The sequence below is a fragment of the Caenorhabditis remanei genome, chromosome X, assembly GCF_010183535.1.
Source record: "Caenorhabditis remanei strain PX506 chromosome X, whole genome shotgun sequence".
Classification (NCBI taxonomy): domain Eukaryota; kingdom Metazoa; phylum Nematoda; class Chromadorea; order Rhabditida; family Rhabditidae; genus Caenorhabditis; species Caenorhabditis remanei.
The window spans coordinates 5,018,407-5,043,395 of NC_071333.1; the positions used below are offsets into that span (position 1 = coordinate 5,018,407).

The following is a 24,989-nucleotide window of genomic DNA, read 5'->3' on the forward strand; positions in this document are numbered from 1 at the left end:
TTGGAAGATGTGATGGACATCACTGAAGACTATCTACCATCAACTGAACTCAACAGTATGGAGACAAAGTTGCAAACAGTCAAAGCATTGAAAGCGTCAGTTCTGGAAACAAAGAAGACGTGGAAAATCTGGCAGGACAAGTACTTGGCAGAACTCCGAGAACATCACAAAAACCGCATGGACAAGAAGAGAGGATCAAAACTTCTTCCAACCATCGGACAAGTCGTACTGTTGTGCGAAGAAGACCAACCACGAAACTCGTGGAGAATGTGTCGAGTACAAAAACTCAATCAGTCAAGTGATGGAGTCATTCGGGACATTGACATCCTAATCGAGAACGGAAAAACTCTCAATCGTTCGATAAACCAAATCGTACCTCTTGAACTGGATGAGGAACAAGATGAAGAAATCGAGGAAAACGAGAATCCAGAAGGACACTCGGTTGGAGAAACCGAAGGAAGAGAGGACAACTCGAAAAGATACAATCTTCGAGAACGGAAACCAGTCAAAAACAGCGAAGTCAATACCATCTGCCAAAGCTCGGCGATAAGCCGAATCATCAACTCAAACCTCATCATGCTAACGCTACTATGTCTAGTAGGCTATGCTGCAGCTACAGAAACCAAATCCAAGGTGATCTGTACAAATCAAGGGTTGCGAATACTCGGACAATACAAATCGTTCAATGCCTGTATCAAGGAATATTGCACACAATATCCAAGATTCGAACTACGGCACACGGAAACAGCAGAGATATGGATACCACCAGAGTTGAAGATCGCACCACACCACGGGACAATCAAGATTCAAGAAAACGGACAAATGACAATATGGGAAATCGACTGCCCAGCAGTCAAATATTGTGACACAATTGATTGTACCATATGCTGGACAAACATACTCAATCCGGAATGCCATATGAACTTTGCTATTCTTGGATTGGGAGTTGTCATATTCTTGGCACTGATGTTGTTTCATCTCATTTGCAACGTTCCAGTCAAGTTGGGAACACCGTTCAAAATGCTCTGGACAATCTTGACTTGGATGACAAGGATTCTCGCCAATACAATGATAAAAATTATTGGAAAGATGAAATTTTGGAGAAACCAACCGACAAAAAGAAGAGCAAAATGGAGAGAAATCTTGGTGATCGTATACGTCATCGCCGCCTCAATGCTCCTACCAACAATCCAAGGATGTCAAGAAATTGACATTCTGACTCAACTCCAGACCATATGCCAAGAAAAGGACAAAACGGCATGTCGAGTCTATACCGAAGAAGTCATCAATCTCAACCAAGGAAAAAATGAAGCTTGTATCCGACTCAACAAAAATGGGACCACGTTCAGAGACATCCGGATAAAACTCATCGAAGGACAATATGTTTGTGAAAAACAAACAATGATATTCACAAAGGACGTAGAATTGAGGACCTGGAGTGTAAAACGATGCCCGTCAATGGGTGAATGCACCAACGAAAAATGCTCCAAAATCAACAAATCATCGATCGTATCTGACCTCCACGAAGTAAACCATCTAGTCGGAGTCACTGGATGCTCCGAGAGCTGTGGAGGACCAGGGTGCGGATGTTTTTACATCAGTTCGGGGTGTCTGTTCTACAGAATATACGCCAAACCAAGAAGGGAAGGACTGATGGAGATCTTCAAATGTATGGACTACAGGACACAATTGAAAATCGAAGTCAAATCAACCACACTCAGAAACAAGAAGAATACTGCCAATCAACAACAATTGACAATTCCAATTGGAGGACAAGCACAATTCGAAGACATTACCTTCACGGTGGATACGATCAACTCGTTTCCAACTTCGATCACAAACACCTGGTTCATCAGGAATGGTTCAAGTATTGCCACTTGGACACAGGACAAATGGCCGAGTTTTCAATGCAATCAGGACAACAATTGTACATTAGAAGACAGATGTACATGCTATCCAGCACAAAATGAGATGATATGTTCATGTGAAGAAGATGACGTCAAAAGCCACTTCACGGACATCAACAAACATCTCCCGATTCAAGAAGGGCATTGGAAATTGGAGCAATTCCAGGACCACGTGGTCGCGAAAACGGACACAGCCGCCACGACAATCACCTTGAAGCTGAAAAGTAGATGGGAAACAATCCTATACAAAACAGCTGAAAGTTGTGAAGTATCAGTCACACATGCCATTGGATGCTACGCATGCACCACCGGAGCAACAGCCGAAATTTGGTGCAAATCAGAGCGAGCGGACACCACGGCAAACGTCGAATGCTCTGAGAATGAGGTGTTCGCGGTAGAATGCACTACAGAAGGAAAGAAATCAACAATCAAGTTCTTCTCGGACACCGCCAAATTCCAAACACGATGCAGAATTGACTGTGGAGGAAAGAAGTCAGTGGAAACGGAGATAACCGGGGTCCTCAAATACTCGGCTTCGATTTGGACTTCTTTCTACCGAATGATACAAGGAAACACCACGATATACAACGAGATCAATCTTCCAGATGTTGGACACCTCATTGAATGCTACATGTCTTATATGAAGACTGTAGCAATCGTGATCGCCATCGTACTGCTCATCTTTGTGACCACATACGCAGTCATCACCAGAATCGGCATCAAATGCTTCATGGCAGTCTACTATGGAATCATCAGCATAATATGCCTTCCATTCAAGTTGATCAGACGACTGAAAAACAGAGGACACGAACATCTTCACATTTTGATTGTAATCCCAATCATCACTGCACTCATTTCACCAGTATTTAGTACCATTCTAAATACTGAAACTTCTCCTCACTCTATTCACACTCCTTTGTTCTCCGGACAATCCTCACTCTCACAACTCGTTTTGCCTTGCCCACTCTTCTCTCAATCCTCATCTCTCACTCAATTTCCGTTCAAAACCCTCACAATCTCTGTAAATCCGGACAAAAAGAGAATATTTACAGGGAAAACCATGCAGCGACAAAGCAAAGTTGTGGACCAGGAGACCAACAAAAAGGACAAGGCTCCCCTGAGCAACGCCGAAACAATTCAGGCGATGACCAAGGCCATGGAGGAGTGGAAGAATATGAAGGAGGAGGAGAAGAGAGCAAAAATGGTGGACCGGGACTTCATGTTCAATATGGACCAGAAGCTCAACGCCATATGCCAATACCTCGGCATTCCACTCACCAACTCGCCGCCAGCATCCCCAAATGGAGATTCTGTGGTCCCAGAAGCGGTTCAATTCGAGGAAGTGGAAGCTGGAAACGGACAAGAGGAAGATCCGATGCCACGGGATTCCTCACCTCGAGCTTCATCGCCAAGTGATTCAACACCTCGTGCTTCATCGCCTCGAGCTGCACTGACTCGAGCATCATCGCCTCAAACTCCATCGACTCAAGCTCCATCGCCTCAAGATCCACCACCGCGTCTTCAATCGAAAGTGGAAGCCGTGGTAGACAAGAACAACTACAAAATGCGCAAGCTGGAAAAGAACCCAAGGAAGGGCACTACCACCTGTGTCTTCTGCAAGGACAGTCATTACTCTGATATCTGTCCAGTCGTACCAAAGGCTGACGACAGAAGGACAATAGCCATGAAGAAGAACAGATGTTTCCAATGCTTGCTCGATGACAAGAAAGGACACCCATGCAAAGAAAAACCATGCCACTATTGTCGCAGGACCGGACACCACAGTGCTCTGTGTCTCAGAGCCATCAACAAATGGATGGACAAGGAACATCGCAAACACCGACAGGAGGACAAGACTAGTGATAATTATCACCGTCGCCACCAAAAATGAGTTATGCTACATTGATATCCCACTCCTCTTTGTTGAGGCGGGAGTGTACTCGATCCGTACTTTCCTTTCTTTATTATCAATGACGTCATGAGGTGGGATGGGAGACGGGCCCAAAGGGCACCCTCTCCTCCCCCGCAACATGACACATTCCACATTTCTCACCTTCCAAATGGTTTTTCCCTCTATTGCTTTTTCTCTAGAGCATTGTCTCTCACCAGAAAACAGTCTGGCTCCGCCCCACGGGCCGGAGCGAGACAGTTTTCATTTCTATCCCTCATTCTTGATAAAAGCTCCCAGAAGCTTATATTTTATTTATTTTACTTTCTTTTCTTCTTGTTTTCATTTCTTTCGTTTTCTAGATTTTTCCCATTCTGTTTTCCTCCTCACATTCTAGAAACTTTCTAGGAAGTTATTTTCTACTTTTGTAATCCTTCCTCACCCCAATTGAATCTTCACAAGAAGTTTCTTTCTAATGTATATTCTTAATCTCTTTTTCTTTATTCTATTATTAAATAAAGGTTTAATTACCCAAGTTTGAGGTAACGATTGGTCTTGAGGATCTTAGTGTTGAGCGAGCACCCCTAAGGACAACCCTGCGTTTCACGTATGCTGCTACATATATTTATATTCCGAGAATGTACCACGCCTTGAAAACTAACTCTCACATTAGCAAAAATCTCGACTTTAAACATTCTTGTTTTTTTTCAAATATTAAAGGATATTTGCTATCTTTAATAATTCATGTTAAGAAAGACGTAAATGAGTTTATGAAGACTGAAAATGTCCTCTCTCACATGTTCTCATGTTTTCATTCGAGAAATGCTGTCAAAAAATGATAACGACAAAGTTGCTTCTAAAAATAACCATACGTTTAGAACTAACATGTGTACCGGAATACTGTTCGAACTTTTTACAAAATATGAAACAGCAAGTTGAAGTGTTTTGAATCCGGAAATCGATTAAGTGTATGATTTCGCTCTGGAATGTGTCAGACATCATTGCCAAATATGCAAAAAAATGACACGGCCTATTTCAAAATAGCTGTTTACAAAAAAATCACGATTTAAATATGTTTGAAGTTCAAACCTCTAAATATCAGTACCACCAAACCTTTACAGCCTGGGAGACATAGGTAGCAAGTTCCAAGTTAATAGAGCAACACTTGAGTTAGGAATGTAGCATTTCCGAAACCGAGTCGGTACAGAGCTAGATTAGTTTTATCTAAAAACGAACTACACGTGCTCAAGTCTTATTGAGGTCATTTTGAAGTACACAGGGTTTTGTGAGAAAATTTTTAGAAAAAGTGTGTAAAATGTTAACAGAGAACGTGCCGACAGAGAGAAAATAGGAAAGCCAATCCGAAAACAAAAAAGTGAGTTATACCACCAAAAATTTTGGTTTTATAAAAAAGAGTGTGAGATCAACTTTGTCAAAACCGTTTTTGCAATCTAAACAAATCAATTCGGGTGAGTGTGGGAAAGTTCAAAAGCTGTGAATTTTTGCATTGAATTTAGAGGAAAGCCCCACTTTTCGAGAAATATGTTAACTATGCGATACAACAAAAATAGATAGGTCAGTTATCGGAGTCAAAATCATATTTGTCAAACTAAACGAAGTTTTCATGATGACTTTAGTACAAAAAATAACAAGAAAGCACAAAAAAGAAGAGTGAATAACTTCCCAAAAAATTTCAGAAAAGTGATTGTATACTGGGCGAACAGTTAAGCAAAGAGCATCAAAAAGCATCAAAAAAATAATCTATGTTTGCGATTTTTAGTTTTCCAACAAAATATTCTGCTCATACCCTAATTTCCATATTCTTCCATATTATATTATTTTGTTCAGGTAATCGGGTGTCAATAAGTGTTTGAATGAAAAAAACAATACTGCGTAGGCTACGGTCAAGCAAACACACCCACAGCAGTCCAGTTAGACAATTTTTTGGCAGTGGAGTTGGGGAGAGAAAGGTCGTCCGACGAGAGAACATACACTCTTTTTTCATTTTTTTTTTGTATCTTTTTTTCTATGAATGGAGGAAAAACTGAAATGTTAGTAAAAAAAGGAAGATAAAAAGGTATAAACTTATATTCTTATAAACCAAAAAGCTAAAGGGGTCTTATTTAAACGGGTACGAAAAAATTTTTTAAAAGATGCAGTTGTCCGTTGTCAATAATGATGGTCCATCAGAGAAGAAAGGAGAGACGCAGAAAAAGAGAGACACGGAGGAGAGACTGTGCAGGCGGGAGAGGGTGGAATGAGAAGTAAGGCAGTCCAGATGGACGGCCGACCCTGAATGTAGCAGAAGGAGGTGGGGGATGAGCGGGGTCACACTCCGAAGAAATGACGGACTGGGGGAGGAGGTGGTTGTGTATTAGGATAAAGAGGGTAGAGGGGGAGGCAAATGAAAAAAGATCGACGGTTATAAAAAAGGTCTGGGTGTCACTCCTCCTGGTAATTGCATTGCTTTTTTTTTGTAATTTTGCTATTCTTCCAAGGTGTTGGGTTTGATTTCACGTGCTGGAGTGATTTTCTTATTTTTAAATCTTTGGAAAAGTTAGAGAACCAGAGTTTGACACAAGATATTAAACCGACGAGCATTTCAAAATGTATGAGAAATTGAGGGAAAAATTACTGCAAAAGACATGATCCCCCAATTGGAACTATAACAAATAAAGACAGTGCTATATCTTTTTGAGACAGAACGAATCAAGAAAAAAGGTAGCCAAACCAAGAAAAAAACTCAAAAGGAAGGTGGCTACTGTTTGTCTGGTTGTGACTAACACAGTATTATTAAGAACAATTGGTACTATGCTAGACAGTAAATCAGCTGAGAAACTGGACCTTGTCGTACCAGTCGTTTTTTAAATATTTAATACCGAAAGAGGGTAATTAAAGCAATTTTGTAGAGCGACGTGTCCTGAAGGAGATGTTAAGTCGACAAAAGCAGAACTACGAGCGCGGCGGGACTGAACGGCGGAATGAACAAAAGGCGAGCGGCGAATGATCACTCGCGTTTTTAGGAGGGAAAAAGTAAAGATATCGTGGTCCAGTTTAAAAGAAAATTATTTGTAAAGAAGACATAGGAAGAAAGTTTAGATTGGTAAATTCAAAAACTGCTCATTTTTAATTCCATATTCCATCAGTATGAAAAAATCATTGAGAAATTTTGTGGAGTAGTTGTCTGAATAAAAGAGATTTTACAATTGTGCTCTGACGGAACGGACTGCTCAGCAAAAATTACCAATTAAAAAAGTCATGGACGATCCAGAAGCAGGAATGAATTTTGATGCCACTTCAGATCTCACGTCTGTCTGTATATCAGCGAGACCGGATGTCCAGAAATTCAATTCTCACGTCTTTCTGTATATCAGCGAGTCCGGACGTCCAGAATTTCAATTCTCACGTCTGTCTGTATATCAGCGAGTCCGAATGTCCAGAATTTCAATTCTCACTTCTGTCTGTATACCAACGAGTCCGGATGTCCAGAATTTTAATTCTCACGTCTGTCTGTGTATCAGCGAATCCGGATGTCCAGAATTTCAATTCTCACGTCTGTCTGTGTATCAGCGAGTCCGGATGTCCAGAATTTCAATTCTCACGTCTGTCGGTAGCCCTTCTAATCCGGATGTCCAGAATGTCAGATCTCACGTCTGTCTGTATATCAGCGAGTCCGGATGTCCAGGACTTCAGGTGTCATAATATCACTGTTTCTCCCACAAAATGAATGCAATAGGTCAAACAAAACAAATGTAGATATCTATTTTTGTAGTTGACTACATTTTTGTGAATCCCTAGCAAGCAACACATTGAAAAAGTAATTTTCTAAATTACTCATAAATTTGCATTCCCCCATTTTCTTTCTTGTTTCTCCTCTTTCCTCTCTTCATCTTTGCTTATTTTGGTGAAACCAGCGTTTTGGAGTGCTCACTAATTAGTTAATCCGCTATCCAATGATAGAAAATTTTCGAAATTTCCACCCTTTTCATATGAAACCTACGATTTTGAACTTTTGGATTCAGAAGTGATTTTTGATATTTTATTTTGTTTTGACTGAGAAAACCCAAGTTATTGAGAAAAAAAAACAAATTTTCAAAGCAGAAAAAAGTTTATTAAAACAAATTAATACGTTGTTGAATAAAAGATGGAATATTTGAATAGTTCTTGCATCAAAAGAATAAGAAATGGATTACAAGAAAAAGAAGTGACGGACTTTCTGTGAACTGTTTCAGAAGCTACGAAATTAGTTGGATTTGAGACTGGCTTGTTGAAAACCCACTAATAATAGGTTTGTGATATACAACGGGCAGGATGACGGAATGGGGAACACATTTGCGTTGGTGACATTACGGTATGCCTTGAAATGTAACATTATGATTTGGGAAGGAATTATTGTTGATTGAAAAAGTATGGGTATAATGGATTCGTAGGATATAACGGAATGTGAGAAGGTTGAGAGAACTGCAAATCGGCAAATGAATTCAATATCGGGGTCGATGAGATATCCTGAAAGAAACCACTTTTTTGATAGGAAAAATTATTGCATCTCTGTTACCGATGTTTTGACACTTTCGTTGAAACTTTCATGTGTAATACTGTTTCTTTGGATGACATGTTGGTGAGAAGAACTCACGTGAGCGGTACAAGTCGAGTAGGGGGATCTGGAGTTTTAAACTTTAAATTTTGTATTATATGCTAAGATTATAAATTCTATGAGCTTTATCACAAGAAAAGTCTATTTTTTCTAGAACTTTCAAGTGTACTAACCCAAAATTTTGGTTGAGCTGGAAACTGCTTGTCATTTTTCCTGTTGAGCCATCACAAGTTTTATGAGTCAGAGAATTGACTGACAATGGATTTGATAATGTTTCTGTTTTAACTTCACTCAACAATGGCAAAGAAAATGTTGTATCTTTTAGTGCTCTTTCCTCTCGACGTGATTTCGCTCGACGATTTTGAAACCAGACCTAGAAAAGAAATAGAAAATCAAATAAGAATTGAAAAGCATTGTTCTTGTTATCTTTTTTCCACAGTAGTTATTTTTTTCAAACTTTCCGAAAGAGAACGTGAACTGTGAAATTCAAAAAATTCGTCAAAAACATTTTAAAAATCGGCATACTTTAATTTGATCTTTCGGAAGACTTGTCTTTGATTCCAGTGATTTCAGGGTTGGTTCTTTTGGATAACGAGATGAATGGTATGATTCTATGAGAACATTAAGCTGCTTCGTAGTGAACGCAGTTCGTTGTCTTCTTTGCTTCTTCTCTATATTCTTCTTTTTTATTTCTTCTGCTGCGGATTTTGTGTGAATCGATGTGGTCAAATTGAAATCAAATGAGTATAGAGAAGATGGCATGCATGAAGAAAAATTTGAGTTGTATACTGAAATGATTTATTTTTTAAACATAAAAACTTTGCTTATAATATCTTTTTTGAAATAATTACCTTGAATATTAGTCGGTGGCAGAGTGGATGCATTTTGATTGTGGACAATTGTGGACAAAACAGTCAATTGGGGTATATCATGGAAGCTGCTCATGGTTCAAAGCTGCTCAAGTTTTCAAATGCAAATGAGTAAAGCAAGGGGCGATATGTGAGAGATACCTCCTACTCGTTATCTTTTATCTCTGCGTTGTTATGATTAGTATGAATTCAGGAAAATAAACCTACTCCCCTCTTTTCTCACATGACAATGAAGCACATGTTTGTTTGCTTTCTCTGAACTCTGTATCATTTTATATACTAATAGAACTTATCAAAAAGGGTACAGAGAGTGATGTTTCAGACGGCTTATAGAGATGTACTGCTACTGTCACAATGAGATAATAGATGAGAAAAAATAGAGTGGAAGGAAGAAGAGAACAAGAGGGAATCCACTCCTGATGACAATACTTGAATTGATAAAAACGACATGAATATCAAACTGCATTTCCTGATAACTAATCGCAATAGCAGTTCCTATTCTTTTAATTTCGAATATACCGTAAAAGCTATATTTGAGGTGCCCGCCATATTGAAGTGTTATTCTAATAGTGGTGCCCTACGAACTTTTTTTTTTCGAGGGCGGCAAAGGCGACATATATGAGATAAGAAAGTACAACTCATCTGGATCATTTTCCTATATAGCACTATAGTCGCTCCCTGGAAAAAATTGAGAAAAAAACTGGTCTGAAAATTCACATTTTTGGAAAAAATGTGACATGTCGAAATGAGTTCGAATTTCTGACATCAAATAAGTCCCAATTAAATCTCTTTAGAATAATGATTTTCAGACTGTGTTCCATAGTTTTCAAATGAAATAGTACATCCCTGTGGACTTCTCTTGTCATAACACTAGTTCAAATATTGCAAGTTTTTTCATGTTTTGGAAATGCTATTGCTCATAACTCCTCTAAAACAGATGCAAACAGGCTCAAAAGCGCATGTATCGAATTTCGTCACTTTTTTGATCATAACTCGGCTAGACACCCAAATCTAAGGAAGGTATTTATATTTTCGAATAGCCAACACAAACATGTATCTAATCATTATAAATTTGCTTACTTTGACCTGCCGAAAAATCCAAAAAAAAACATGAAAAAATTGACAAATTTTTCAAAACAGTGATTTTTTTCTACACTGCTTCACATAAATATACGTTCACCCCATTATTTTTTGAAAAACCACTTTTTTCAAAATTTTCGAAAACTTGCTCCTATCACAAATTGGTACAGTTTCAAGTTGTTTTGTGTATCATCAGTAATTTTCCGAACAGAAAAACAGAGATAGCACAATTTTTGATTTATTGAAAAATTGAAACTTTTCGTTCCACATAAAGATACGTTCACCCGAAAAAACATGACGAAAACAACAAAAAAAATCAGAAAATAACCGAGATTAACATTTTTAGTAATTGATGTGACCTCCACTGTTTACCATGAGCTCATAGAGACGATTATCCAGCGATAGATAGAGGTTATCCAAAAGATTCTGATCGACGGCATGCCAGGCTTTGACAGTCGCCTTTTTGAGTTGGCCAACATTGTCATAACTCTTGTTTCCCTCGTAGACCTTCCTCGCCATGTAACCCCATACATTTTCGATGATATTCAAGTCCGGAGAGCAAGCTGGCCAGGTCAAAACAGGGATTCTTCGATCCTCCAGCCACTTCATTGTCTTACGAGCTCGATGACACGGTGCTCCGTCTTGCATAAACTGATAGCTTTTGTGACGATTACGACGCCAAAAGGGCAAAAGACTACGCCGGAGAACATATCGATATTCGGAGCCATCCATCCGTTTGGAAACAAAGCAGAGCTTCACATGACCTGCCGAACTGATTGCTGCCCAAACCATACAACCACCTCCTTTGAAATTTCGTCGCGAAAATCGAAGTTTCTCTTTTCTCAAATCGTGCCAATAGGAATTGTAGCCGTCAGGACCATCGCAGTTGAATTTTTTCTCGTCAGAAAAGACAATCTGAAACTTTGAACATTATTTATGAAAGTTACCGTAATCCGTACCTGTCTCCAATCAGTTCGTACGTTTTTGCGAGCGAATTCCAGGCGCTTTTGGCGGTGTACCGATGTCAGCATGGGTGCTTTTTTCATCTTTCGGTATTTGATGAACTTGCTTTTGCTTATGACACGTCGCACCGTCTCATTTGATACACTAAGGTTCAAATCACACTTGATTTTGGAACAAGTAATGACAGCATTGGATGCTTTTCGTAGGATTTGACGTTTATCTCGAACTGTAAGGAGAGAAGGACGTCCGGGGGACTTTTTGGTACCATGATTTAACGGATCCTTGATAAATCGATTGATTGCGTCCAAAGATCTTCCCAAATCCCGAGTGATCGGACGGTTGGACAATCCTTGGTCATTTTTGGCTGCGATTTGGCCTTTTTCGAAATCAGTCAGTGGTTTTCCACGTCCCATTTTCCGACAACCCTTGAAGAAACAAAAAAGTTGAACATTTGAGAAAATTATTCAAAAAATGTGGAAAAAATGGCGGTGAACGTATATTTATGTGAAGCCGCAAAAGTGAAAAAATCGGAAAAATGAAAAAAAAAGATTGCTCATTCTTATTTTGAATCGCTTCGGGACCGAAAAGCCCTTCCTACCGTATTCTTTTCAACCTCCAATCTAGATTTTGTAAATACTGCAAACATGGGTTTTTTGCCATTTTTCATGGGTGAACGTATATTTATGTGGAGCAGTATATATGATGCAGGAGAGCTAGAAAAAAGTGTTTATCTTATAAAATGCACAAAATGAGACTGGCAATTCATTTCTGAATAGATTTTGATCCTATCTTTCGAAATAAAAATTTTCATTTTTCAACTTCAATCGATCGTTTCGGTAGGTCAAAAGGGGCGGAGCCTGATGTGGTATAGTATAAAAATTTTAGAATTCCCAGGGTACTAACAAATCAAGTAATCAGCCGAAACGGATCAACTTGGTGCATGTGTAACATGGCTTGTAAGCCTATTCTCGAGCCAGTCAGAGATTGTCTCTTAAATTATCATACATATTCACATTTTTAAAAAAATTGCAAAAAATTTCCAAAAAAAAATTCAAAAACTCAAAATGTTTCAAAACGAGCCGAGCGGGCCGGGCCGGGCCGGGCCGAGATTTTTCCTGATTTCGGCCCGGCCCGTGACAAGTCTGCTTATTGTCACTTGTATCATCTATTCCGCGGTGATGCTTTGTGAGGCCTTTCATTCTGATTCACAATCTTTTTCGAAAACTTGGAAACGGAAAGGCGACAATTCAGTTCATCGGTAAAAATGTTTTTACCTAGTCTTCATATCACCACTCGTAGTTCCTTATTCCAAAAATCTGTGAGCCAACTAGTTCCTTCAAAAAACGTCTTTTTCCATTGTATACCAATACAACAACAGAATTTGGTGGACACTGTATAAATTTATAGCTGGCGCATCTCATTTTCCCAATCTCAATTCCTTTATCAGACTGTCAAGTTCTCCACGAAGACCCATGACCCTCATTTATCTCTCCCCCCTCTCCGACAATTTTTTCTCTTTTATCCTTCCCATCTGGAATGCCATCGTTGCCAATGTTAGTAGTTTCCTCTCCCCCTCCCAATTTGAACATCTTCTTGACTCTGCCATTACCCGGTTTTAATTAATTATCTCATCTGGTCATTTTGTTAAATACATATTATTCTTTTCTCATTTAATTTGCCTTCTTACGGTTATCTCTTCCCCCTTGCCAACTTGTCTGTGTACCCTCCTTTTTATATTTATTCTCATTCCCCGTTTTCTATTTATCATGTCATCCCTATTTTCTACTCGAAACTATCTCGTGAGGGATCTTTTCTAGTCTTTTGAATCTATATGGTTTCCTTTTAGTCACAATAAATTTAATTTAAACTTGAATTTTAAATTTTCGGAAAACAGGAACGCCTACTTTTTTCACAAGATCAGCGTTTCGCTTCAACGTACTGTCTGAATCTTTGAACTCCATTTTATATCAAACATGTTCCGTGGTCGTGAGGACGCCCCGACAGCACTGTTCTGTGTGTGTGATAGTATTAAACCTTATGAAATTCTTGAAGTCTTCTCATCGTCTAATTTATTTGCACAGGAACACAGATAAGGACGTGGCCGCTGACCTCTAACTCCGCCTAACTCTAACTGCTCTCTCTTTCTCGTCCATACAAAAATTTAACATTTTTCTCATTTAGCTATTTTTTTATTTTATTTCTTAGAAAATGACTAGCAAAATTTCCTATCCTAGCCTCAAGTGCATTCTCGAGTTTTTGGAAGTTAGTCCACGGTAAGTGATTTCCTGCAAAAGCGGTTCATTTTCACTCTTTTCTCAGATTCCATATGTCCTCTCGTTGCTCTGGTGTACAAATCGTCAAAAAGTTAATCCCTCTTTGCGCCGGAAAACTTGAAATATGGAAAACAAAGTAGCTCTGGATAATATTACTTACTGTACCGAAAGCTCGGAAAGTGGTCAAAACGAGCGAAAACGAATGAAAAATCGACGAAAGATCAAATATTCACGTCGACATGGTGGTTTTTCATGAACCGCCTTTTTATAGACGGATTCCTGTAACACTTCAATTGGTGGTCAATAAACTGGAAATACCATCAAGCTCTTTTGAGGATTATCTTCCTAGAATCCATACTAATTCTTTCCCTCTTTTAAACTTAACGCTTAGTCTTAATGAGTCATTTGATGTCAATCATCCGGTGATTGCCTCCGCTCAAAATGTGATTTTTAGACACGTTGGACGTGATAAGTTGCATGGCGTCGAGAAACTTCAGAGAGAAAAATTACTCATCGAAAATACTGGCTTTCAAAACGTGGATGTAGTCGGAATAATTAGAAATTGGATGGAGAATGGAAGGAAAATTGGAACAGAATATTTTATCTCTAATAATCTTGTCTGCATGTATAGTACGTTCTCGCGTATAGAAAGAGAGTTCGACAATTTCAAAAAGAAATTAGAGTGAGTCAATGAACCGTGAGTAATCAAAATATTGGTCAAATTTTTAATTTAATATTTGTTTTTAGAATTCTCCATTCTCTGCCACAATTTTCCATTCCAATGAGTTCAACATCCAATATTCTTGTCTACGGAATTGAGAAAGAGTCAGGCCCGCGCACCGTGTATCAAATTGTCTTGAGAGTGGTGACAGTTGAAGAATGAACGAACTTGCAGAAACGACAGCCTGGATTATCTGAAAGATGGATGCATAAAGTTTTTAATATTTTTCCTTTTCTCATTTAAACGTTTTCTCACAACTATTTTAACATCAACGTCATCTTCCTCTTCCATTGTTTTTTTCCTTTTTGTTACTTCAAACTGTTTCAGTAATTTTTCATTTTGACTATTTAGAAGCTTTCACTAATAAATTTTGCTCCACATTCAGTAGTTTCAAGTTTTCTTTTTTTAGATTCCTAGCTTAGTGAATGTCGTCATGTCAACAAACAAAACAAAACAATTATATTAAAATCAGGCTATCACTAGTTTTTTTAAAGACAATCTCGTATTTTTTAACTTTCGTTCACACGAATTAAATGTGTTTCTATTCATGAACACCTGTTACAAATAATGGAATGCTCTTCAAATATTGGACTATTGTCAAAAACGGACCAATCAAATACTCAATGTGGCTCAAAAATCTAGATAACAGCAATACTACTGTTGTTAGAGTGGTATTTGCCGATTTAATTGTTTCATGAGGGAGATAGCGTACGATTTACCATCTGTTCTTTTGTTCTGCCATCTGTCAAGTATGAGACACTGCCAGTGGAGATTAATAAGGTCAGACCTTTTTGTCTATTTTTTTCTGTTCAACTATTGCTTCAAATTATTAGTTACATCTCTTAAAATTTTTAGGTTTCAATACCTTTGCACTTATGCTACATTCTCATTATATTTTACTTTCAGATTTCAAAAATTGAGCGTTCAATGGTAAACGTGCCAGATTACGATGAAACTCCAAAAACTTCATTCACGTTGTTTTGTGATACAAAACGTTTACAGATAAAGGAACAACTGAGCACCGAAGAGTATCTCAAAGTATTCGTATCGCTATGGGAAAACACAAACCCGGAAGAAAAAGCGGTGTTCAAAAAGGAAGCTGCTCGACTTAAAGCGGCTCAAAAAAAATTTTACGGTCATATCACCCGACCAGTCAAAGCATTCGACATTTGGTCCGCTGGAAAACGAACACAGATATCTGGTCAAGATCCAACAGCTAGCGTGCGCGTCATAAAAAGACGGATGGAAATTATTTGGAAAAATATGAGCGGCAAGGAAAAACTTCCGTTTTATGCTGAAGAAGAGTCTCAGAAAGCTGATTTTAAGGCTGCCATTGCAGCTGTGAAAAACGAGTTTAAAAACAACAAAGAAATACCAAAAGCCAAACGCCCAAGAAACGCATACATGATTTACTATAATATTAAAAAAGATGAGTTGTCTCAAGATAACACTTCTATCGAAAGTGGAACTATGAACGAAGAAATAAGAAGAATTTGGAAAAACATGAGCAATTCTGAAAAATCTCCATTTCAGCTCGAAGCCAATCGATTGAAAACGGAGTATGATAAGGTAAATTGAACCATTTTTCCTTTTCCTGTTGTTTAATGATTCATCTTTCCAGAAATATCCTGATTTCAAATACCAACCATGGCTTAAACGTCAACAAAACTTGAATGAAGAAACAGTGGAGGAACAAATTGAATACTCTCCTGAAGATAATGTATTGGAAGATGCAATTTCTTTATCAACTGAAGCTGATTCGGAAAGAAGCGACACCCAGTCATCATCAACTTCCCCTACCTATTCGTTAGAATGTTCTTTTTCAAATCTAGGCCTTGACGATGACGAACTCGAACACCTCGAAAACATTGAACCAACAATCAAGGTGCAAAATGACTTTCCTTGGTTGGAAGTCTTCAGAAGTATTATTTAAAGCAGTTTCTCCGTATTATTTAAAGTTACCTTTAAAGCACTTTTGTTTTTCTAACATTTGATATTTCATAAAATTCAGTGTTTTGTTTTTTGTTTAAAATGAAGTCAGTATAAATGTTCAATCATTTCTGAATTTGCTGCTTTAGTCTCACTTGGGCATCGATTTCAACCTTTTTGAAAATGACTAATTTAAAACAAAAGTTTGATACTTTGGTTTGACCGCAACAAGCTTTGCACAGAAGGATAAAAAAAGAAAATAAATCATGGTTTGCACCAGAGAAAAATAAAACCGCTGTTTCTCAATTTTAGCTTCCGTCTCATTACCACGGTGATAACGGTGTGCCTAACTTTCTCTAATTTTTTGATTTATTTAAATTTTACAGAAAAACTGTTTTCTTGGATAACAGTGACAATAATTTGCTATTATCGCATTTTATATGAGAATCTTTGGCACATTTGCTTACCGTCTATGCGTTCTGTTATATATTCATATGCTCACCGTCTATGGATTCTGTTACTTATTCGAATGTTTACCGTCGATGAATTCTAAGAACAACGGACTATTTTCACATACGCCTCGTTGATCGTTGTTTTTCAGCGATTTCAATTTGTTTTTTTTGTCGGACCATACCTGAAGAATGACCTTTCTATTTCTTTTTTACCCTTTGTTTCCAATGCCCTTCCTTATCGATAAATTGCAAAACACTCGTTGTTACATGATTTTTTGAGAAATTGGTTTTTTTTGTCAAGCTTGAAGTTAAAACAACTTCAGTATGAGAAATAATTATTAACTAGTAGATCTGTTTTTTTCAATTGCTAGACCACTCTCTTTCGCTACTGTGTTGACTTCTTCGAATCCGTGCATTTTTGCCGCTGCTCCCAATCTCGCTCTGAAAATTAATTAAAAGTTACTTCCGTTGTTTTGACTTGAGTTTGACGTCATTTTTTCAAAATGATTTTTACTTTATGTTTAATTCCTCCATCACTATTTTGATGAAAAAGGGGGAGATTGAACAACTTCTACTCAAGAGAAAAAAGAAAAATATTTGAGTTTTAGGTAGTGAATTAATGAACATCATCATTTCTTTAGATAAACAAATATATTTCTTTCATATCCTCTTTTTCAGCAGCATATCATATTTTAGTCCTGTTTTTCCCAGTCTTCTAAATATTTTTATTCGTTTTTGCCTAACCGTCTTTCTTGTTTTGTCCTCTGTTATGTTTTAGTTCGCTTCTAAAGACATCTTTATATTAATTGCTCATTCTGGTTTATTTTCTGTATCACTCTCCTTTTATCACTGTCAATCTCCATTTTATAAAAATGTATCGAATTGTAGTTTTCCATTGCATTTTCCGACAACACTGAAAAAGAGGAGTTTTAGTACTTTAAAACAGGATAGAAAAACAGAAATGATGTATTAAAAGTTAAATGCGCAGCCTAGGAAACTAGAATGTATTCATCATTTTTTATTCGAATCTATTTCAAATCGTCAATTACTCTTACTATTTTCTAGTATTTCAACACCGCCATTTTCGTTATAACTACCAGTTACAACCTACAATTATTGAAAAAAGGGGAATCGAATGCGGTTGTTTACATTTCAGTCCAACTTTTTTCTCGTGAAAACTGACAAATGCCTTTACTATTACTTCTCAATGATAATAAACTGGTTCCATCAAATGATCCGTCACTGTTCTGTCATACAAATGTACTGGACGTTAGTTCTTCTAATCCAACAAGTAGAAACTTTTTCGACTCTCATGATATAAAATGTATTGAGAGAAACGTGACTATTCAGAACAATGATTCAAGTTTGTTTTATATGATTCCTCATGCTCTCAAAATAGTTGGCATGATGATTATTGTTGTTTATCTCATAAGTCATTATTCAACTCCGGTTATCTACCGCATCAAGTCTTATTTCTACGATATTTTATGCTGTAATTGTTTGGTATCATTATTAAAGACTGCATTTTCAACAACATCTGTGTTGGTGTTCCATGCAATTGAACCTGAGATGGGAATAAATGCTAGGCCAATAATCAGGGACAAATTGATAACGGAAGAATCAAAACTGAAGGATTATGTGACTCAGATTTGTATGTACTTTGATTGGTTCGGCGATTGTTTTTCTATGATGATGATATTTTTGATGGCTCTACAAAGATGTTTACAGTTTGTAGCATTTAAATGGAATATCAAATTATTTGGAAAGTGAGTTATTAGATTATGTCGAGTTTACATATTTTCCCTCAATATTACACGTATTACATTTTAATACGAGGTTAGGATTTTCAATACACTTTGCCGTTGTAAACATGCGACGACAATTATTACGTAGTACTAGCTTCTTGAGTCAGTTTGATCTTATCAGATTTTACCGATCTTTGTTATTCTTTATACTCATTGTAAATTTCTTTTTCAGTAGTTTTTAACTTTAATAGGAAATTCATCAACTTTTGAACCTTGAAAGACCAGACTTTATTTCATAATGTAAACTAAATTGCAGTCCATATGAATTTATGTTCAAAGTCATATCGAAAGATTAATCATACTAGGATTTTCTTCAGAAACGGCACTAAATATTCAATTGGTTTATGCGCCAGTCTATCGTTTGTTCTTTTAGTATTATATGTTGCTCCTTCTAATATGAAACGGTATTACGTTCAAAATATTGGATTTATTGATACCGGAATGGCAGGATATCAACTGGTAAGTGATAAATTGTTAACTCGGAGATTGGAAAGTTTTTAGATATTATCCCGCTTTTTATACATTTTCCCATTTGGCTCAATAATTTGTTATGTTATATTATTTTGTTATATTCGCAAGAGGACGCATCAAGTCAACTCAAGAGAGAATGGGAAACAAAAAGCTTTTGTCCAACTTCTGATAACAATCATTCTCTATGGGGTCTGTTAAAGAATGGCTTGACTTTCTGAAATATATATTAACAATTACAGATTATATGCGTTTTATTCGAAATTATCAACACACAAAACTGGTCGGGTGCAATTATCGCTAAAATGGATTTGGTTATTCTACTGAACAGTGCCAACTATCTTCCAGAAATATCATTACCTCTACTTTTACTGATTTCAAATAGAAAAATTAAAACAAGAATATCGAGTTTATTACAAACGAGGTCTCCACAAATCCCTAGATCTAACATCTCTGTTTTACCGCTATAATTATAATTTTTTCTTATCCTGTGAGTTACAAATGTTAAAAACACAATGAAAACGTATAACATTTTTAGTGCTGTCTTTGAAAATTTATCACACGTGTTTCGTTTGTAAAGTAATTTAAAACATATAATTTTGTTCTCCGTTACTACTTCCTGTTTTCCCTGCCGCAGTTTTAATTGTTAGTTTTTGCGTAATGTGCAAAGACGGAAATTGCGTGTGTTGTTTTTCATGGTTTTTTTTCCCAAACTGGTTAAAAAGACACAAATGGCCATTTGGACTAATTGTTTATGTTTATTAATGACGTCTTTTAAAGGCAAAGACAAATGTTTGTAATTTTTTAAGTTCAGCCCTTACTTCCTACAACTACTAAGTATTGAGACATTGTGTTTCTCATTATTTTGCTCATAGGAAACAATTACTACCATAAGCACTGAAGTATACCTTTGTTAGAAGCATACATGAAGTATAAACACATTCTCTTTATGTCTCAAAAAACTAGAAGCACTCCCTCTAAAGAAGGTACAATTGGTATAGAAGGTGTCGACTACAAAAACATTTCATCTTGTTTCGTGCAGCGTCTCGTACTGAATATTACTATAATTACGCATTTTTCAATTCAAAACTAGAAACTGATTTTGTTCCAAACATCACATTGAAATCAACAAATTATTTCTGGAATATTGTCTGTCTGCACTTTGTTCGCTCTCCATCCCTCCCTAGAGCAATCTTATAATTTGTGATTTGTGATGTTGAGAAATGGCTCGTGTGTTATTTCAAATTTCGCGTAATCCGCTTTATGACGTGTTGAAGAATTTTTACTTTTTTAGTGGATACAGCTTTTGGTTGTTAGGCCCCGCCTTCTGAAAGCAGAAATAGATTTCTATCTTTCGCTTCTCAAGCTCGTGCAGCAATTTCTATTTTCGAACTCATTCCGTTGCCTTCTCTCTTCCAGCCATTATGTCAGATCATCCGGAATTCGAGAATAAGGTAACTTCATAAATTTTAATGAATTTACGCTAAGAACATACTAAATTGTATAATCTTGAATGTACTAATACCACAAAAGTGATTCAAAAATAAAATATTAGCAAAAGAGTGATGAAACAAGACTGGTGTACCATTCTGTTGTTTATTTTTGTTGTCCATTTCACAGAATTCGATTGCTTCTGTGAACAATCAAGTCGGAACCAATTCTTCTTGCGGATCCGATTCATGCCGCTGCCTCTGGTGAGTTTAGAGAAACGTTTAAGTAAGAATCATCACTTTACAGGCTCAAATGGATTGTTGTTACTCTTCTCGTTGTCATCTTCATTGCAGCCATTATTGCCGCCATTGTCATTGACAAATATTACTAACCGCGTCTGATATTATTGGTTTTCGAAACTTTGTCGGTTGTGTTTGATAGCTCACTTTATCAGTTCAAAATATTTTGAAGCGAGAAAATTATCAGCTCAGATTCTAGTTTTATTTCGAATTGGAACTAGTAAGCTAAGGCAGAACAACTTGACTTTGAGTTCATCTTGATCAATCCAAATGCCTCAAACACAAATAGCAAAGTTTCGGAAACTGATCATAATCATCCTCAGAAGTTCAATAAAACCGTTTTAAAATCATCGGTTTAATATACACAATCTGGCTGCGGGACAAATGACTATATTGAAAAATATTACATATGCTCTTGCCTTTGTTTTTATAGTATATTTATTTTGAGTGGAAGAGGGGTTGACAGTTGTCTATGCCCAATTGCTCTTCCCAGAACCACTCGTTTAGCCCTCCCTTCGCTTCGCCGTCTCGTCTTGTTCTCGCTCTCCGTAAATCTACACTCTGCCTGCGTCTCTCTAGTGGCGGGCTGTTCTCTTCATCGGTCGTTGCGAGACCTGCTGCGTGGGCGACGAGCGAGGAGATTGCTCACTCTTTGTATATTCACTTTTTTCCTATCAATTTGATGTAATCTTCCTGGCTAAAACATATTATAAATTAGTCCCAGATTAGTATAACTTATTAGAATGTCCGCTTTAGCCGAAGGTCACCTAAATTTTCCCTATTTACATTGTCCGGGATCGTTCTCACTCCGGCAGCGATTCGGACTTTAGGCCTCAATTTGCTTCCGATTTGGGAGTTTATATTTTCTCCTTTCTATCCCTTTTACGGTAATAAAATATTACTTGTATCTTGTTCTTTTTCTTTCATTTTTCAGATGGTTCTTACCCACATTTCACTCAATATATGATTAATTCTCTCCTTAATAATTTTCTAATCTTTTTCCTTTAGATTAATTCTAGTTCTTGTCAATCTTATGAATGACAAAAAACATAGTCCATTCTATTATCTAATCTCATTGCATTCAAGATCTTATTCACTGTCCTTCTTTTTGACACTTCCGTTCTCCTTCTCGTTGCTGGTCCCTCAATCTACATCCTCATTAATTTCTTCATCCCACTGACTGTCAGATCCCCCTCACGTCGAGAGGTCAGTTTGTTATAGACTCTGACTGCACCACCTTCTCCCGTAGCTCAATACATTGTGTCCTCTGCAACGCTACATTTGACCATTCCGTCATTATTGATTTTTCTTGTCCTCGTTCTCATTTGAGACTAACAGTAGTAAAAGTCCAATTGCTCTTCTTGCTCTTCACAGAACCCAGTTCATTCACCCTCTTCAATTGGCCATTCAACTATCTATTCTCATTGCATTTACACACTCATTCACGTTTCTTCTTTTTACCCTTCTGTTCTCCTTCTCGTTTCTCTTCCTCCAATCTACACCGTTATTGATTTTTTCATCCCACTGACTATCCTAACCCATCTCACGTCGAGAGGTCAGTTTGTTGAAGACTCCCATTGCATCCGCTGTAGCTCAATACATTGTGTACTCTGCAACCCTTCATTTGACCATTCTGTCATCATTGATTTCTCCCGACCTCCGTCTTATGTTTCTTTGTTTTCATTCATCCTCCTTCACAGAAAATATACTCAATCAGTTTCATTCATTTCAGATAACAATTTAACATGGATAGCTCCAACAACTCGTCGAATCAGCCAGCACGTGCCGAACCATCTGCAAACGGTGCCCGTCAAAGGGGTCGCCCGCGTCGCACGGTCGTTCCAAAGACTGTATTTGATGCCACACGTAAGTTTTTTGCCAATTATAGGTACACAGAATCCGAATTTAAATTCTGACCTCCCATCATCAATGTTATTTTTAGCGGCTCAATGCAAATCAAGCGCTCCAGTTATTGCATCGAATACTCAGAATAAAGGCGGAGCAAAGAGGAAAGAGCAAGTTGTTGATAAAAGAGATTCAACGGAAGAAGACAATACTCAAAAACGAAATAAGTTGGAACCCATTCCATCCGCTCCGTTCGCCATCTCACAATCTTCTGCCGCTTTGCCATCTGGAGCATCTTTACTTGTAACACCACCTCCATTCCATCAAGCCTCCACTTCAAGTCAATCAATTTCAAATTCCTCGTTGGCTCGCAACACTACTTCTAAAGCAGGAACAACTCATAAGCCAGCAATTGATGTTCGTGCTAGATCAAGACCATTTGAAGTCTTGGCGGCTCTTCGTGGATCCCCTCTCCCGGATCTTCAAGTCACTTCAACTACAAGTGATTTGCTTGCTCCAAAAGTCTGCACTGCTGAGAATCCTGCTCGCCCAGCACCTCGTCCCGCCGCTCCATCGACTGCCACCCCTTCAAACTTTCAATTTGCATCGGGAGTTGGTACAAGAGGGACAGCAGCTCAAGCATCGTCAACTACGGTTGCCGTTGCACATAGATTTAGACTCCAGAAACAAGAAAATCATCCAGGACTTCAGCAAAAACATCGTTTCGCGACTAAGCATCTTACGGAGTATGTTGCAAAGAATGCTAGTCAAGGAGTTGCCGTAATGAGTATGGAGAAAGGTTAGTTGGAATTTGAAGTAATTATTTCAAAATATTAAAACTTAACATTTTTTATGCAATGATATTATGATTCTTTCAGAAGCTGAAGAGCAAGGAAATCATCGGAACGATTCCCTTAGGCAACATGAAACTGATAATATGGAATTTCCCCCATACAATACGGAAGAAGGTGAAATGAGAAGAGTGGATGAAGTACAACTGAATCACAACGTTAAATGTGATGTTGATGATGAGGATGTAATGGTGATTGAAGAGAAATTAGCAACAGGTTAGTTTTTAATATTATTAAGACTCGTTTCAAGAATTTAATGAAATAGCTGATCTTTCTCAACTTTCAAGTTCTCCCGATGGTATATTTGTACTTTCAGGAAACGTGTCAACTCACAACGTGGAACCCGTAACTGCGCAAGTCAAGCAACAGTATTTGAGACGCTCGTATCCAGTCACTCAAAGTTCACATCAATTCATGCCTCAACTTCGTTATCATCGAGAGACTCAACATGAAAACAAACAAGCCCAATCATCTCGGGTCACCAACTTCATTCAAAAGACGTCGGAAGCACCAACATTCGAAAAAAAGTATATGACACAAGAAGATCTGATGGATGTAAAACTAGGAAAGATTGAGACTCAACCTCTTCAAGCTATCAAATTTAACTGTCCATTTGACTTGCCCAAAGAGAACTATTTCAAGGTCAAGAATATTTCGGAGCACCGGATCGGGATTATGATTAATGTCAGTTCTGGTGACCGCATTGATCTGGATACTCAACTCGCGTGTCTGCGTCCATTGAAATCCATCACTATCAAAGTGACGACTCGTTCGTTTGACCTGAAGGAATTCACAAAAGATTTTATTGCAATTGAATGGATGAATGTTCTGGATAACACGGTGCTTACCAATGAGTGGTTTGATGGCGATGGACCGCGAAACAAGAAAACGTTAATTGTTGAATATAGCCTTTGAATTCATTCTCACTTTCCACTTTTTGTTGTATCTACCCATACTTCCTTTCTTATTTGTTGTATATTCCATTCTTTTGTCAATTCATATCTGATTTTCCTCTTTTTCTATTTTTATTTTCGGAAATCGGACTAAATATTGTGCAACTCTCTTTTCTATCATCTTGTATTTTCACCTTTTATTACTATACGTGAATTTTCATTGTTAGTGACATTGGGTTGTAAATTTCTTTATCATTTTCGTTTCCATGGCGTCTTCCTTTCTTCTTCTTTTTGCTATTTTTTGAAAATTTTCGTTTTCATCTATCTTTTACTAGAATAATGACTTCCAGGAACAATAAAACATGTCAGAATTCAAAAAAGTAAAAAAACATCCGGCCCTATAGATTTGAAAACAATCAAAATAATTTTTATTTAGCCTTCGAGCATCATTCGATTAGTTTTTTACTGGCTGAGTTTTCAATTTTTTAGTCTTGAAGTGCATTAGATCAATCAATGTTTTATAGTGCAACAGAAATAGTCACTGTCCAACTATTTGATTTTTATATAGAAGTTCTCTATAAACAAGAAAATATGAAAAGTTCTTATAAAAAAGATGTTTCAAGTTATAACATTTGGCAAAATTAGTAGACGAGTATTATGAAACTATCACAGGTTCAATGAAAAAAGGAATCGGGGAACGTTGATGAGATGGGATGTATAT

The 24,989-nt window shown here is 37.4% G+C and overlaps 3 protein-coding genes across 3 annotated transcripts; 2 read left to right on the forward strand and 1 right to left on the reverse strand.

Moving 5' to 3' along the window:
* Nucleotides 1-8,378: 8,378 nt before the first annotated feature.
* On the reverse strand, nt 8,379-9,334 carry GCK72_022953 (uncharacterized protein; the record flags this gene model as incomplete). Its single annotated transcript, XM_053735147.1, has 3 exons — nt 8,379-8,456; nt 8,915-9,177; nt 9,241-9,334. 3 exons carry the CDS (start codon nt 9,332-9,334, stop codon nt 8,379-8,381), a joined length of 435 nt encoding a protein of 144 aa, XP_053578713.1.
* Nucleotides 9,335-15,222: 5,888 nt separating this feature from the next.
* GCK72_022954 (uncharacterized protein) lies at nt 15,223-16,228 on the forward strand (the record flags this gene model as incomplete). Its single annotated transcript, XM_003095275.2, has 2 exons — nt 15,223-15,864; nt 15,917-16,228. The coding sequence occupies 2 exons, from the start codon at nt 15,223-15,225 to the stop codon at nt 16,226-16,228; spliced, it is 954 nt and encodes a 317-aa protein (XP_003095323.2).
* A 6,196-nt stretch (nt 16,229-22,424) lies between these two features.
* Nucleotides 22,425-24,290, forward strand: GCK72_022955 (uncharacterized protein; the record flags this gene model as incomplete). The annotated part of the gene is made up of 4 exons (XM_003095251.2): nt 22,425-22,545; nt 22,622-23,323; nt 23,403-23,591; nt 23,692-24,290. The coding sequence occupies 4 exons, from the start codon at nt 22,425-22,427 to the stop codon at nt 24,288-24,290; spliced, it is 1,611 nt and encodes a 536-aa protein (XP_003095299.2).
* Nucleotides 24,291-24,989: the final 699 nt, after the last annotated feature.